At 46.9% G+C, this 14,309-nt stretch overlaps 1 protein-coding gene across 1 annotated transcript in view; it reads right to left on the bottom strand.

Annotated features, from left to right (window-relative positions):
• Positions 1–11,098: 11,098 nt before the first annotated feature.
• Positions 11,099–14,309, bottom strand: part of cep112 (centrosomal protein 112) — a 177,268-nt gene continuing 174,057 nt past the window's right edge. The window contains exons 26-27 of the mRNA XM_038986120.1: positions 12,259–12,323; positions 11,099–11,781 (exon numbers count right to left, since the gene is read on the bottom strand). Coding sequence (XP_038842048.1) covers positions 11,778–11,781; positions 12,259–12,323 — 69 coding nt within the window. The 3' untranslated portion in view covers positions 11,099–11,777. The remainder of the gene's footprint in view (positions 11,782–12,258; positions 12,324–14,309) is intronic.

Genomic DNA, 14,309 nt, shown 5'->3' with positions numbered 1-14,309 from the left:
ACAATACTCCCCCTTTCCCTTTCAAAAAGAACACAGCACATTCAAATTCACCGACACATATTCATCCTTTATCTTTTCATGTTTTCAGAGGCTGGTGAATTGATGGCCGCGTAAAAAAGACGAAAAACATCCTAATAATTTTTACTGGCGATTTTACAGATCACAAAGTTACAACAAAGTTTCTAGGACCTTATCAAAGACAAGAAATCTTGAGCCAACTCCCTGAGGCTTTGGAACGTCAGAAGTAACAGATCTGCCGCCCCAATAGCATTATCCCTGCAATCCCTCTGTTGCTACATAAACTTTAAAGACACAGGCCTCTTTTCTTTTAAAGACTCGAATAGTTTCCTGATTAACCCATTTCTATCTTTGGGATGCGCAAAAGACAACGTTGTGTTGGCTATCTAATCTGGTATACAATTTCCCCAGGGTAATTCTAAAATGCCAAATGATCAAATAAAAACGACAATCCATAGATGCCATGTGGAGTTGAAATGCATGCATGATATACATCTCAGCAGCACATTTTCCACAGCTCCTTCAAGTGGCCAGGTTGGGTAAAGGTATGGTATACACATGGGTTATTAAAGGTGCAATTTGCAATAGTTACTGCTATTCTATGTTCATTTCAATTAACAATATAATATAACCCATTGGTCATTGAAGATTATAAACTGGGTGGTTCGAGCCCTGAGTGCTGATTGGCTGACAGCCGTGGTATATCAGACCATATACCACAGGTAAGACAAAACATTTATTTTTACTGCGCTAATGTATTGTTGGTAACCAGTTCATAATAGCAATAAGGCACCTCGGGGGTTTCTGATCTATGGCCAATATCCAGGCACTCCGCATTGCGTCGTGCTTAAGAACAGCCCTTAGCCGTGGTATATCTCCTCGGGCTTTATTGCTTAAATATCATTTCTTAATGTCTCATGAGCTTAGAACAACTGCCTTACCCAATCATAACTGAAAAATATGAGTGTTTTACTCCATGGTTTACAGCTTGAAAATACGTCTGTATAAAACGTTTATGTTGATCTCACACTAGAGAAATATTTTGTTCAATGTAGGATTAATAGCTAGGCTATATCATATGGATAGAGTGGGCCGCAGAGTACAACCACTATGTTTGATTTAGCATTCAGCCTCTCTTCTCCTTTTTATCAATCATCTCCTTTCTATTAATGTCCCATTTGCTCTACAACCCTGGCACACGAAGCTACCTTTTATATCAATGATATCAATGCCCGGCTTTATACACCACAAAAAGGGGGGAGGAGGAGGAGTATGTGATGGGATGGAGAGAAGGATCGTAGTAGACAACCCAGCCATTCTACCCATAATGCGCTCATTGACTGGCGCAAGCAGCTGTGGGGCCTGTTTTGTCTGTGGCAGACAGTGGTTTCAAGGACATCTGGATGTTACTTTATAAGACTGCCTTGTTTGTCCCCTCTGGGACTCCATACAGTGATTAGTAGAGCAACTAAGTACGCTGTAAACTAGTCTTTGAACAAAATGACTGACAAGGTCAGTGTTTATTGGGATATCCATGCAGCTCCTTCTCAAAGCCATTGGCTGTGCTGATGTTCTATCTATCCCTTCTCACTCATAGAACATTAACCCAACACCATAGCCCTTTGTTTACCATTGGTGGTGTAACGGTGGGGGTGTAACCTAACCTCTGACAGTAAACGCACAGAGATAAAACCCCATCCCCATGGAAATAGCCCCTATACCTCCTACCTCCTGCTGCTGCCAGGAGCCAGATGGGCCCCCGGGTCCCACTCAGGGCCTTTGATATGGCAAGGCCCCCTTCGAGGACACCTCAGTCTCCACCTTCAGGCCCTACTGAGCCTGACCTCTATTCTGACCTGGAACAGAGCTGCCCTGGCCCTAGTGACCCCTATTCTGCCCTGGCCCTAGTGACCCCTATTCTGCCCTGGCCCTATAAAACGATACATAACAGGGAGGAGGAGCAGGGCAGGGTTAGCTACCCCTGATGTTTTGGTGCTTTTATGGCTGGGGGTATATTGTATCCTGAACAGCTCTGACCTGTCCTCCCCATGCTAGCTACCGGCCATCTCAGCTGCTGTTGTAAACTCCAAACTTAACAGAGAGAGAGAGAGTGTGTGTGTGAGCATGTGTGTGAGAATGTGTGTGTATGTGTATGTGAGATTGTGTGTGAGAGTGTGTGTGTGAGCATGTGTGTGAGAATGTGTGTGTATGTGTATGTGAGATTGTGTGTGTGAGAATGTGTGTGTATGTGTATGTGAGATTGTGTAAGAGTGTGTGTGTGAGAATGTGTGTGTATGTGAGATTGTTTGTGTGAGTGTGTGCGAGAGTGAACATCTGTGAGTATGAGTGTGTGAGTGTCTGAGTGTGGAAATCAGTGTGAAAGTGTGTCACTGTGTGTGTGTGTGCTAGTTGCCTTCTCCTCTCAGTGCTGTAGCCCTGTGATCAGTAACTGCTCTCAATTATCCTATTGTCTGCTGCTCCTTTTCAGCTCGGGGTTAAACTCTTAGCAGCTCCCTTTGAAGTCATCATCCCTTTATCTCAAGCCAGACCCAAGAATTTGGGGGAGGACAATGGAAAATGAAACCAAGAGGGAGGCTTATGGCAATTATCAACGAGGTCCCGTGAGTACAAGTAAGTGTGAATGTCCGTTTGGAGAGAAGGTGGGGGAGTGGGGGTGGAGTGAGAGAGAGGCAGAGAATTGAATTGAGAGGACATGGGTTTACTGTTTCTAATTTGTTTGGTGTGTACACACCAGAGGCAACACAACTCCAAAGAGGAAATGGTGTCTCCCTCCTTTAAGGAGGTGACAACAAGGGGACAATGCCTTTAAAGGAGCCAGGGGCCGATGAGAGGAGATGGGGACCGAACGAGAGGATGACATGGGGTGAGAGGAGATGGAAGGAACGGACAACAGCAACAGGGGGGCAGAGGAAGGGAAGAAGAGATGGAAGGATTGGACAACAGGGGGACAGAGGAGAGGAGGGCAAGAGGGGAAAAAGAGATGGAACGAAAGGAGGAGAAGGAGAAGTGCAGTTGTTAGCAGAATCAGATGGCATGCTGTGAGAGAGCCGGGAGAGCAGACAATTAAAGTGTGGAGTTAAGAGAGGCTTTGAAGTTGGACATGGTGCCTAATACCCTTAGAGTGAGCTAAAGAAGGGCAACAATTCAGCAGCTTGTTATGGGGCTGTTTGGAAGGGAGGAGGAGGAGGGAAGAGGGTGTCTTGTTAAAAGGTTCAATTTGAGGAAAATAACTTTAATTTCAACCCCAAATAGCCTCTGAAGGATTGTGGCGGCACAGCGGCAGCTGTAGTGTGGGAGTACAGGAGTTCAACAGCAACCGGTGCATTCTGATGAGGAGTGACTGTGTGATAAATGTTGAGGCTGGGTAGAGGAGGGAGAGAAAGAGGGAAGAGATCATGAAAGAGAGGAGGATGAAGAGAATGAAAAGAGAGAATGAAATAGATAGGGAGAGAGGGGGAGATGAAAGAAGAGAAGTAGGCCTCGAGAAAAAGAGAGAGGTTATTATTGAAGGTTATTTATTTGTCTTTTCCCCCCAGTTTTAATCCCATTTTGCGCATGGCTTTTAAGTCTACCAATGTATAGAAACAATGTGGGATGCACAGTCAAATCCCATTTGGCCATGAAGCTCTCCTCTCTAATAACTTGAATTTCCTCTTACTGCCTTTCTCTTTCTGACCGCCTTTCTGGGGTTGAGGGCTGATGGACACCCGTTTCAGAGAGGACGTCACTATCTGGCCATGCTGGTCAGGACAGAACGTAGGCCTACGGCACTTCCTGAGGTGTTCACTACAGTGAAGTGTGTGGTTGGTCACAGATAGACATCCATATCTGGCCTGCGAGAAAGGGCAGAAGTATGGAACGCTGTGACTACCAATCTGATTTAAACCACGAACCTTAACCCTCACTCTAAGTATATCTCTAACCCTAAACAAACGTGCATTGGAATATGAACAAAGTCACCATTTTGTCCTTTCTAACATGATCATCTAGTGGCTACCTCTCAGATAGATCCACTTTCTGCTTCCTGTTTCTCCACTACCGTGGTCAGGAGCATCATCAGGATTATCCCCATGGTGATGGTGGACCATAGTCTGATGTGGACACACAACCTCAGGGGTTGACAGGGGACAGGCCACCAAGGCTTTAGTTTAACGGCCTGAAGGTTGAGAGGGGACAGGCCACCAAGGCTTTAGTTTAAGGGCCTGAAGGTTGAGAGGGGACAGGCCACCAAGGCTTTAGTTTAACGGCCTGAAGGTTGAGAAGGGACAAGCCACCAAGGCTTTAGTTTAAGGGCCTGAAGGTTGACAGGGGACAGGCCACCAAGGCTTTAGTTTAAGGGCCTGAAGGTTGACAGGGGACAGGCCACCAAGGCTTTAGTTTAAGGGCCTGAAGGTTGAAAGGGGACAGGCCACCATGGCTTTAGTGTAAGGGCCTGAAGGTTGAGAGGGGACAGGCCACCAAGGCTTTAGTTTAAGGGCCTGAAGGTTGAGAGGGGACAGGCCACCAAGGCTTTAGTTTAACGGCCTGAAGGTTGAGAGGGGACAGGCCACCAAGGCTTTAGTTTAACGGCCTGAAGGTTGAGAGGGGACCAAGGCTTTAGTTAAACGGCCTGAAGGTTGACAGGGGACAGGCCACCAAGGCTTTAGTTTAACGGCCTGAAGGTTGAGAGGGGACAGGCCACCAAGGCTTTAGTTTAAGGGCCTGAAGGTTGAGAGGGGACAGGCCACCAAGGCTTTAGTTTAAGGGCCTGAAGGTTGAGAGGGGACAGGCCACCAAGGCTTTAGTTTAACGGCCTGAAGGTTGAGAGGGGACAGGCCACCAAGGCTTTAGTTTAAGGGCCTGGAGGTTGAGAGGGGACAGGCCACCAAGGCTTTAGTTTAAGGGCCTGAAGGTTGACAGGCCACCAAGGCTTTAGTTTAAGGGCCTGGAGGTTGAGAGGGGACAGGCCACCAAGGCTTTAGTTTAAGGGCCTGAAGGTTGAGAGGGGACAGGCCACCAAGGCTTTAGTTTAAGGGCCTGAAGGTTGACAGGGGACAGGCCACCAAGGCTTTAGTTTAACGGCCTGAAGGTTGAGAGGGGACAGGCCACCAAGGCTTTAGTTTAACGGCCTGAAGGTTGAGAAGGGACAAGCCACCAAGGCTTTAGTTTAACGGCCTGAAGACTGTGAGGGGACAGGCCACGAAGGCTTTAGTTTAACGGCCTGAAGTCTGTGAGGGGACAGGCCACCAAGGCTTTAGTTTAACGGCCTGAAGGTTGAGAAGGGACAAGCCACCAAGGCTTTAGTTTAACGGCCTGAAGACTGTGAGGGGACAGGCCACGAAGGCTTTAGTTTAACGGCCTGAAGACTGTGAGGGGACAGGCCACCAAGGCTTTAGTTTAACGGCCTGAAGACTGTGAGGGGACAGGCCACGAAGGCTTTAGTTTAACGGCCTGAAGACTGTGAGGGGACAGGCCACCAAGGCTTTAGTTTAACGGCCTGAAGGCTGTGAGGGGACAGGCCACCAATACGCTCATATTCAGTATCATTCTAGCTAATGTATTTCAAAACATTACTACACAAATGAATGACTTGTTTAAAATATGTACTAGCCATGCCTAGTCGTAGACTGCCTGGGCTGATAAAATGTGGTGATGGGGGTGTGTCTATAAATATATGATAAGCGTTTTGAGATACATTTTAAGTTCATACCAAGTGTATTGCTGGAGGGTAAGACAATGGGTCAGACAATGTTCTAGACAGAGAAAGGGAGGAGGGAGGAAGAGAGAGATAGAGACATACAGAGATCGGTACAGAGAGGGAGAAAGAGAGATACAGAGAAAAAGAAAAGAGCGAGAAAGAGAGAGAGACAGAGAGAAAGACAGATCTCTACAAGCGTATGTGACTGATAATCAGACATCTCAACCCAAGACTTGACTGGAACCAGACCGTTGTGTTCAGGTCTGGCTTGGGTGGAGTTGAGTTGAACAGGGTGGATTAGAGAGGAAGTATACTAGCGCCCTGCACAGTGTTCTGTTCTGGGCCTCTCTTCACCTTATACTATCAGCACTGACAAAACTCCATCCTGCAATCACACAAATTCACTCAGATAGACACCACAACTAGCTGCTATCTATCCCAGTGTCTAACAGCCATCCCCGGCCTTGTGTGTGTGTGTGGGCCTCTCAAGTGGCTACCGTATCAGCATCACTGCAACTCAGGGACGACTCAGGAGTTGAGTGACGGCCTGGAAAAAACTAGCAACACTGTTTGCCGTCAACATCAGCGATCATCGCCATATCAACCTCTAGAACCTCTAGGAGTAGAGAAAAAACATGACGGGAAACACAGAATAAATAAATAGTGAGGAGATAAAGAGTGAGGAGACACTGCTGTGTGTGTGAGGAGATGCTGTAGTGATAAACAGGGTTATTTATGCAGGCAGTTTGTGTAGAGTGGAGCAGCCAAACACAGGTCTCCCGGGGACTAAGTCAGAAAACAACTCTATAAAAAGATCCACTGACTTTACTAGCGTGTTCACACACACACACACACACACACACACACACACACACACACACACACACACACACACACACACACACACACACACAGAGGTGTCAATACAGAAGAGAGCAGAGACAGTAGGCTTCCACACATCACCATGCATAACCCACAAACTATACTAGCAGGACAGCAAGACAACTCAACCTCAGATCACCTTACAATTCCCTAAACAGTACCCCTATGACCTTTCTCCATCACAGAGACCATATCCCAAAACAGTACCCCTATGACCTTTCTCCATCACAGAGACCATATCCCTAAACAGTACCCCTATGACCTTCTCCATCACAGAGACCATATCCCTAAACAGTACCCCTATGACCTTCTCCATCACAGAGACCATATCCCTAAACAGTACCCCTATGACCTTCTCCATCACAGAGACCATATCCCTAAACAGTACCCCTATGACCTTCTCCATCACAGAGACCATATCCCTAAACAGTACCCCTATGACCTTTCTCCATCACAGAGACCATATCCCTAAACAGTACCCCTATGACCTTCTCCATCACAGAGACCATATCCCTAAACAGTACCCCTATGACCTTCTCCATCACAGAGACCATATCCCTAAACAGTACCCCTATGACCTTCTCCATCACAGAGACCATATCCCTAAACAGTACCCCTATGACCTTCTCCATCACAGAGACCATATCCCTAAACAGTACCCCTATGACCTTCTCCATCACAGAGACCATATCCCTAAACAGTACCCCTATGACCTTCTCCATCACAGAGACCATATCCCTAAACAGTACCCCTATGACCTTCTCCATCACAGAGACCATATCCCTAAACAGTACCCCTATGACCTTCTCCATCACAGAGACCATATCCCTAAACAGTACCCCTATGACCTTCTCCATCACAGAGACCATATCCCTAAACAGTACCCCTATGACCTTCTCCATCACAGAGACCATATCCCTAAACAGTACCCCTATGACCTTCTCCATCACAGAGACCATATCCCTAAACAGTACCCCTATGACCTTCTCCATCACAGAGACCATATCCCTAAACAGTACCCCTATGACCTTCTCCATCACAGAGACCATATCCCTAAACAGTACCCCTATGACCTTCTCCATCACAGAGACCATATCCCTAAACAGTACCCCTATGACCTTCTCCATCACAGAGACCATATCCCTAAACAGTACCCCTATGACCTTCTCCATCACAGAGACCATATCCCTAAACAGTACCCCTATGACCTTCTCCATCACAGAGACCATATCCCTAAACAGTACCCCTATGACCTTCTCCATCACAGAGACCATATCCCTAAACAGTACCCCTATGACCTTCTCCATCACAGAGACCATATCCCTAAACAGTACCCCTATGACCTTCTCCATCACAGAGACCATATCCCTAAACAGTACCCCTATGACCTTCTCCATCACAGAGACCATATCCCTAAACAGTACCCCTATGACCTTCTCCATCACAGAGACCATATCCCTAAACAGTACCCCTATGACCTTTCTCCATCACAGAGACCATATCCCAAAACAAAAATCACTCAAGACATTTGTGCTTCATGGATTTGGAACTAACAAATCCCCAGCACACACTTTCTTTGGGATTGCCTGGGTGTGCTTCGGTTCTGTGCCACCAGGCGGAGGGATACAGAACTCTGGGACAGTGGAACATCCGTCTCCCTTTTATGATATCACGGTGTCGGCACTCTGTCTCTGATGGGGAGATAACACAGAGAGGAGGGAGGAGAGGAGGAAGACCTTTGATCTATGCAGTTGGGTTGGCTGTGTGGAAGAAGTGACATAAAGGTACTCTCAGTTCTTTTATGTACAGACAGATATAAAGGAGTACATTCTTGGCATCTCAACAGTCTGAAGTGACTTGTTGGAACACAGTATGACATAAGATAATATGGTGGAATGTCTATCAGGAATTTGACACCTGTCTAGTCCATTCACATCAATGTAGATGAAAGTTACTTTAGACTATTGAGATGCATCCTAAATGTAAATGAGCGAATCTGGGGTCACTTCCTCCTCTGACCTTTAGCTCCAATGCTCCAGCCTGGGCCTCATGCAAAGCCTGAGTTCTTTTTCATTTAACCTTTATTTAACTAGGCGAGTCAGTTAAGTACAAATTCTTATTTACAATGACGGCCTACCCCGGCCAAACCCTAACCCGGACAACGCTGGGCCAATTGTGCGCCGCCCTATGGGTTTCCCAATCACAGGCGGTTGTGATAGTCTGGAATCGAACCAGAGTCTGTAGTGATGAACACACACACACACCCTAAAGCTGAGCTCATTCAGACAACCTAAATACACACCTTCACATCCAAAACCATTGACTCCATTCTTCCCAAACACACCCCTAACCTCCAACCACCCATCAACCCCAGCTTCTCTGCTAGCACATCTCATACAGAAGGGTCACACATGTTCTCTTAGGACAGTGGTTCCCAACCTTTTGTTACTGTACACCAACTGAATTTGCTCTGCCCGGAGCACCCCTGAAGTACACTTCATGTGCATTTTACCAATAAGCCAAAGGTCGAATGAGTCTTCTCAAGTACACCCTGTGGATAGGCCACTGTCTTAGGATGCAACTGTTGTGGAATGAGAGTCCTCCGTGCTCTCCTTCCACAAACAACAGACTCTACAAAGGCTTGGTGCCCAAAGACTCAATTCCTGTTCCTGTCGGTGTGAAAGTCTCTCTCTGCCCAGGCAGCAGAATCAGCACATCAAATAAATACGGAGTGGTGTAGTGTTACGCCTGGAAACCGTAGAGCAGGTCACGGACAATGGGGATTTGAGGAAGTGCGCAACAGCACGCGTACAAGAAAAGCAATTCCAATGCTAATGGGGACGCAGGGCTTGTTTGAAATGAAATCTGCTGTTTTGGAACATCATAATAATGCCTCAAACCTAACCCGTCTTCTTCCAGGAAATGAGGATTCCCTTGAACCGGCCAGCATTGAAACCCATGCATTCCTCCTTGTCCAGCATAATATGATACGTAATAAGAGTGGTAAACTATACAGGCCTCTCCCTAAACACACACACGTTATCATCTTCACCAGCCTCGCTCTGCAGGCATCTGAGACGTGGCCTGGAATTCAATCAAACCCGCTATGCAGTAGGAATGTTTATGCTGTGTCTGTTCACAAAATATTGCGCTTGCAGTCCTTATTCTTAAATCTTGAAGCATCGACTTGTGACGGGAGTTTGAAAAGTAGTAATAGTACTAGTTGTTTTCATGTTATTCAAAACCATTGTGTTATTTTATTTGATTAGGGGGACTGCTTAAATACAGCAATGCCACAAATGGCTGCCATTTAATGGACAGGAAGGTCTGAGGTCATCATGGGTTTCCAGTGGAGACAATGGTATAAGCCAGAGTCATGTCATGCTACTGTGGAATCAGAAACACTACTAAACTACTGTTCTGTTTGGCTGGATGTTCCACCATTACTACCAGAGGTCTCTATCTGCACCAACCACGAACCCCCAATACAACAGAACTACTGTTCAGAATAGAAAATGGCTGCCACGCTCCAATGGGAGCAATGAAGATTCAAGGTCTCTGGCAAGGTCTCTGGCATGCAAGCTGAGGTTATGTGTCAACTCAAAAAGAATACAATATTTTTATTACATATGGGATCAAACACTGTTAAGATGAGAAATGATGTCTTCATTGACTATCAAACAAATTAATATGATGAAAAAATTACTTTAATAAAACAATGCATTCGGTATGTACATTCGGTATAAAACTTGATTTTGAAGTATGGAATCACAAAAAACAACATACACTACATGACCAAAAGTATGTGGACACCTGCTCGTCGAACATCTCATTCCAAAATCATGGGATTTAATATGGAGTTGGTCCTCCCTTTGCTGCTACAACAGCCTCCACTCTTCTGGTAAGGCTTTCCACTCGATGTTGGAACATTGCTGTGGGGACTTGCTTCCATTCAGCCACAAGAGCATTAGTGAGGTCGGGCACTGATGTTTGGCGATTAGGTCTGGCTCGCAGTCAGTGTTTCAATTCATCCCAAAGGTGTTTGATGTGGTTGAGGTCAGGGCTCTGTGCAGGTCAGTCAAGTTCTTCCACACCGATGTCAACAAACCATTTCTGTATGGACCTCGCTTTGTGCACAGGGGCATTGTCATGCTGAAACAGGAAAGGGCCTTCCCCAAACTGTTGCCACAAAGTTGGAAGCCCAGAATCGTCTAGAATGTCATTGTATGCTGTAGCGTTAAGTTTTCCCTTCACTGGAACTAAGGAGCCTGAACCATGAAAAACAGCCCCAGACCATTATTCCCCCTCCACCAAACTTTACAGTTGGCACTATGCATTGGGGCAGGTAGCGTACTCCTGGCAACCGCCAAACCAAATTTGTCCATCGGACTGCAAGATGGTGACGCGTGATTCATCACTGCAGAGAACGCGTTTCCACTGCTCCAGAGTCCAATGACGGCGAGCTTTACACCACTCCAGCCGACGCTTGGCATTGCGCATGGTGATCTTGTGTGTAGCTGCTCGACCATGGAAACTTATTTCATGAAGCTCCCAACGGACATTCAACGCACTTCATCACTCGGCGGTCCCGTTGTGGGAGCTTGTGTGGCCGACCACTTTGTGGGTGAGCAGTTGTTGCACCTAGATCTTTCCACTTCACAATAACATCCCTTACAGTTGACCAGGGCAGCTCTAACAGGGCAGAGATCTGACAAACTGAATTGTTGAACGTCACTGAGCTCTTTAGTCAGGCTATTCTACTGTCAATGTCTCTCTATGGAGATTGCATGGATGGGTGCTAGAGTTGATACACCTGCCAGCAACGGGTGTGGCTGAAATAGCTGAATCCACTCATTTAAATGGGTGTCCACATACTTTTGTATATATAGTGTATGTATGGATAGTACGCACATTAAACATCCACAAAAAGTTATGCAAAATTATTGATTTCCACCGGGGAATGTGAAAAAAAATCTGACAGTGAATAAATATGTACAAATCCATAGTGGTTAAAAACAGTGTGGGTGTGGCCAACATAACTGGCACAACTGATTGGTGCACCCATGGCATGACAGATGTGTGATGCCTGGTAACTGTGGCGATGATTCTCACATCTGATAGACTGTTTTATTCTTCATGTCCGGATAATGGGCGTGGCCAAGGGAAGAACAGTCCATGGTTACCTAGATTGGGAGAGGGGAGGGGTTTAGGACAGGAGAGAAAAGGGAGGGTTGTTTAAGCACATGTCATGTTTCATGAACTTCACATCTCTCAACAGTCTATTTTATTAAAAAGAGAGGATAGAGAAGATTCAGTTTTGACTACCTGCCCGGGACTACAGATGGAAAATCTAGCACATTTACAGAAATATTGATTGATGTGCATTGTCCCTGTCAAATCAATGTAGTAAATTAAATGACTGAGTTGGGTTTGGGTGGTGTCCTTTGAGTGACTCCGACGCCTCCTATGTTCACCCAGATAGATCACAGCATCGTCCCAGGTGGGAGCAGCAGACTATTTGAATGGCCACTCTCATCACAAGGCATGTATAGATGCTTTCCATAAACACATCCAGTGTCTCTGACAGCATGATGGATGGACGAGACATCAAAGGCTTCCACCGCCAGGCCTCGATCACAGTCACGTTACAGGACATTTACCTCCTGCTGTGACAGGCATCCAGGTCCTCCTGTAACACAGAAGCTCTCTTCTGGAGGAAGTTCACCTGCAGCCAACACAGAGTAAGGGGTCAACACACACAGTAGGTGCTCAGTAAGAGGGTATAGGAGTAGAGTGATAGAGAAGGGGTTGAGATAGAAAAGGGGAAAAGGGTTAAGGCAATAGGGGGCAAGCATTGGAGAGTAGGGGGGAGTAGGGGTTGAAGAGAGCAATTCATAGGGGAGTAGGGGTTGAAGAGAGCAATTCATAGGGGAGTAGGGGTTGAAGAGAGCAATTCATAGGGGAGTAGGGGTTGAAGAGAGCAATTCATAGGGGAGTAGGGGTTGAAGAGAGCAATTCATAGGGGAGTAGGGGGCTAGGGAGTAATTTATAGGGGAGTAGGGGTCTAGGGAGTAATTCATAGGGGAGTAGGGGGTGAAGAGAGCAATTCATAGGGGAGTAGTGGTCTAGGGAGTAATTCATAGGGGAGTAGGGGTTGAAGAGAGCAATTCATAGGGGAGTAGGGGTTGAAGAGAGCAATTCATAGGGGAGTAGGGGTTGAAGAGAGCAATTCATAGGGGAGTAGGGGTTGAAGAGAGCAATTCATAGGGGAGTAGGGGTTGAAGAGAGCAATTCATAGGGGAGTAGGGGGCTAGGGAGTAATTTATAGGGGAGTAGGGGGCTAGGGAGTAATTTATAGGGGAGTAGGGGTTGAAGAGAGCAATTCATAGGGGAGTAGGGGTTGAAGAGAGCAATTCATAGGGGAGTAGGGGTTGAAGAGAGCAATTCATAGGGGAGTAGGGGGCTAGGGAGTAATTCATAGGGGAGTAGGGGTCTAGGGAGTAATTCATAGGGGAGTAGGGGGCTAGGGAGTAATTCATAGGGGAGTAGGGGGCTAGGGAGTAATTCATAGGGGAGTAGGGGGCTAGGGGAGTAATTCATAGGGGAGTAGGGGGCTAGGGAGTAATTCACAGGGGAGTAGGGAGCTAGGGAGTAATTCATAGGGGAGTAGGGGGCTAGGGAGTAATTCATAGGGGAGTAGGGGGCTAGGGAGTAATTCATAGGGGAGTAGGGGGCTAGGGAGTAATTCATAGGGGAGTAGGGAGCTAGGGAGTAATTCATAGGGGAGTAGGGGTCTAGGGAGTAATTCATAGGGGAGTAGGGGCCTAGGGAGTAATTCATAGGGGAGTAGGGGGTTAGGGGAGTAATTCATAGGGGAGTAGGGAGCTAGGGAGTAATTCATAGGGGAGTAGGGAGCTAGGGAGTAATTCATAGGGGAGTAGGGGGCTAGGGAGTAATTCATAGGGGAGTAGGGGGCTAGGGAGTAATTCATAGGGGAGTAGGGGGCTAGGGAGTAATTCATAGGGGAGTAGGGGGCTAGGGAGTAATTCATAGGGGAGTAGGGGTTGAAGAGAGCAATTCATAGGGGAGTAGGGGGCTAGGGAGTAATTCATAGGGGAGTAGGGAGCTAGGGAGTAATTCATAGGGGAGTAGGGGGCTAGGGAGTAATTCATAGGGGAGTAGGGAGCTAGGGAGTAATTCATAGGGGAGTAGGGGGCTAGGGAGTAATTCATAGGGGAGTAGTGGTCTAGGGAGTAATTCATAGGGGAGTAGGGAGCTAGGGAGTAATTCATAGGGGAGTAGGGGGCTAGGGAGTAATTCATAGGGGAGTAGGGAGCTAGGGAGTAATTCATAGGGGAGTAGGGAGCTAGGGAGTAATTCATAGGGGAGTAGGGAGCTAGGGAGTAATTCATAGGGGAGTAGTGGTCTAGGGAGTAATTCATAGGGGAGTAGGGAGCTAGGGAGTAATTCATAGGGGAGTAGGGGGCTAGGGAGTAATTCATAGGGGAGTAGGGAGCTAGGGAGTAATTCATAGGGGAGTAGGGGGCTAGGGAGTAATTCATAGGGGAGTAGGGAGCTAGGGAGTAATTCATAGGGGAGTAGGGGGCTAGGGAGTAATTCATAGGGGAGTAGTGGTCTAGGGAGTAATTCATAGGGGAGTAGGGAGCTAGGGAGTAATTCATAGGGGAGTAGGGGTCTAGGGAGTAATTCA

Source organism: Salvelinus namaycush, chromosome 3 (assembly GCF_016432855.1).
Source record: "Salvelinus namaycush isolate Seneca chromosome 3, SaNama_1.0, whole genome shotgun sequence".
Taxonomy (NCBI): Eukaryota; Metazoa; Chordata; class Actinopteri; order Salmoniformes; family Salmonidae; genus Salvelinus; species Salvelinus namaycush.
The sequence above is the reverse complement of the archived record's forward strand: the minus strand, read 5'-3'. Positions and strand labels throughout refer to the sequence as shown.